Here is a 2,297-nt window from a genome sequence, read left to right as displayed (position 1 = left end):
TAAATTACGATCCTAAATTGTGATAAAATTTATAAAAACAAAATATCGTAAAAAAATTGATTCGACAGAAATATATTCTCAAACAAAAGATAAGACATAACTCGCAAACTGTCATTCTATCAAAATAAACTCAAATTCTCATGAATATTGTCAAAATTCATAAATTGAAAATATTTATTGAAAAACTATTAAAATCAGTAGGCATTGGGATTTTACTGCGAATATCTTCTAAGGGCCGTTTGCACCATGTCTAGTTAACGCTAACTGGAGGTACATCCTTCAGTTAAGCACGTTAACTGCTTTATCGATCACATGTTATATGATGGGTGTCGATAACGTCGATAAAGATGTTTAACTGGGAGTTAGAATTAACTAGACATGGTGCAAACGGCCCTAAGTGGTTAGAGTTATCGATCAACCACAGGAGACCTTTTTTGTATAGCGTTCAATTTCCTATAGAAATAATTGAAACTCATTTGACAATAATTATTTTTTAGTAAGTTACAAAATTCAAAACAAAAAGTTATTTTCGTTAAAATACTTAAATCTTTGACCTTGATTATCTTTTAAATGGTTACATTAATGAAAAGAGTAATGGGGCCACTTTTGTAGAGCGTTCAATTTCCTATAAACTGGTTTAAAAATCTATTGGTGATAAGATATGACCATTTTTATATGAGACTAAATTGAAAATGGAAAACTATGATGAGGATAATCTTCCTAATAAGTATACATTTTGATGGGTCTATCTCTTTTTATTCTGGTATTTAGAAGCATCGGACCAAAGTTATTATACCATTCCATGTTCATGAAAGGTATAAAAATAGGGGTATATTTTTTTCGATAGAGAACAATCTAAGGGATGAGAGCATTAAAATTCCGACTTTACTTTGTTTTGGACCACCCTAATGTATATACACGAGTTATATATTTCCGTAGGTTGTACAATGATAGCCCGGTGCGCAACACCATTGTTACGAATGATCGTTGGGGGTTTGGCACTGCGTGTCGCCATGGCGATTTTTACAATTGTCAAGATCGTTATAATCCCGGAATTCTGCAGCTACACAAATGGGAAAACGCATTTACCTTGGATAAAAGCAGCTGGGGTCAACGTTTTGATGTTACGCTAAGCGATTTTATGACCTCGGAACAACTTATCTCTGGTAATTTGAATTTAATGACTTTCGAAATATACAAAATACATAATTTTAAAACAGAAATCGTTAAAACCGTAAGCTGTAATGGCAATGTCCTCATCAATGTGGGCCCAACCAAATACGGCACAATATTGCCAATATTTGAAGAACGGCTTCGTGATATGGGTAAATGGTTGACCATCAACGGTGAAGCTATTTACGGTAGTAAGCCATGGATTTATCAAAACGACAGCACTACACCCAATGTATGGTACACACAGAAAATGGACCCAAGTAATTCAACATCAGTCATTTATGCTATTGTTTTGGAGTATCCTTATGATACAAATGAAATAGATTTGTATCCGATTGGCGATGTCAATGGGGTTACAAAGTCGAATGTGCTTTTATTTGGCTATGAGAATTTTATGACTGAGACTGCTAGAGGTGATATGAATGTTTACCTTTTGGGAATGGAGAGTACACAAATCAATGTAATAATAACTTCATTATTAACATTATTCATTCAAAACACTTATTTGCAACATAATTTTTGTCTATAAATTCTTACAGTGGACCCTACTTGGAAAAAGACTGCACATTGTATTCCCGCCAAAGAATCACATTGATAAGAATGGCCTTAAGTTCGCATGGATCTTTAAAATTATAAATAACAAGTAATTTAAAAAGAAATTTTTTGAGACAAGCTTTTATAAGTGGCTAATAAAAAAAGAAAAATCGACCCCGTACCTAACGAATAAATTCTTTGTGGAATTATTCCTTTCCATTTAAGTAATATACGTTCGCTATATGAAACAAATCGTATCATAAATAAGGGTTTTCCAAACATCTCGACTCATTCGCCACCTTTTTTTTTTGGAATTATCCTTTTTCATGTAGGAAATATACATTTTAAATATGAACCAAATCAGACCATAAATAAGGGTTTTCCAAATATCTCCACTCCTGCGCCACCTATCGGACAAAACGTTTTGTGAAGTTATTCCTTTCCATGTAAGTAGAACTCATTCTAAATATGAAAAATATGGGACCATAAATACGAGGTTTTCGAATATCTCGACACCTGCGCCACCTAGCGGATTAATATATTTTTCATATTGCATTGTAATCGGGTTCTGAGCCAAGTTTGTAGTTTCA

At 33.3% G+C, this 2,297-nt stretch overlaps 1 protein-coding gene across 2 annotated transcripts in view; it reads left to right on the top strand.

Annotated features, from left to right (window-relative positions):
• The window catches only part of Fuca (alpha-L-fucosidase), a 48,377-nt gene extending 46,492 nt beyond the window's left edge, over positions 1–1,885 (top strand). For both annotated transcript variants that reach the window (XM_017624458.1, XM_017624457.1), the window contains 3 exons: positions 940–1,166; positions 1,221–1,633; positions 1,713–1,885. In XM_017624458.1, coding sequence (XP_017479947.1) covers positions 940–1,166; positions 1,221–1,633; positions 1,713–1,820 — 748 coding nt within the window. In that variant the 3' untranslated portion in view covers positions 1,821–1,885. The remainder of the gene's footprint in view (positions 1–939; positions 1,167–1,220; positions 1,634–1,712) is intronic.
• Positions 1,886–2,297: the final 412 nt, after the last annotated feature.

Source organism: Rhagoletis zephyria, unplaced genomic scaffold (genome assembly GCF_001687245.7).
Source record: "Rhagoletis zephyria isolate East Lansing unplaced genomic scaffold, Rhagoletis_zephyria_1.1 Rzeph_scaffold_03627, whole genome shotgun sequence".
NCBI classification, from domain to species: domain Eukaryota; kingdom Metazoa; phylum Arthropoda; class Insecta; order Diptera; family Tephritidae; genus Rhagoletis; species Rhagoletis zephyria.
Note: the sequence above shows the minus strand (reverse complement) of the source record. Positions and strands in the feature narration are given on the sequence as shown.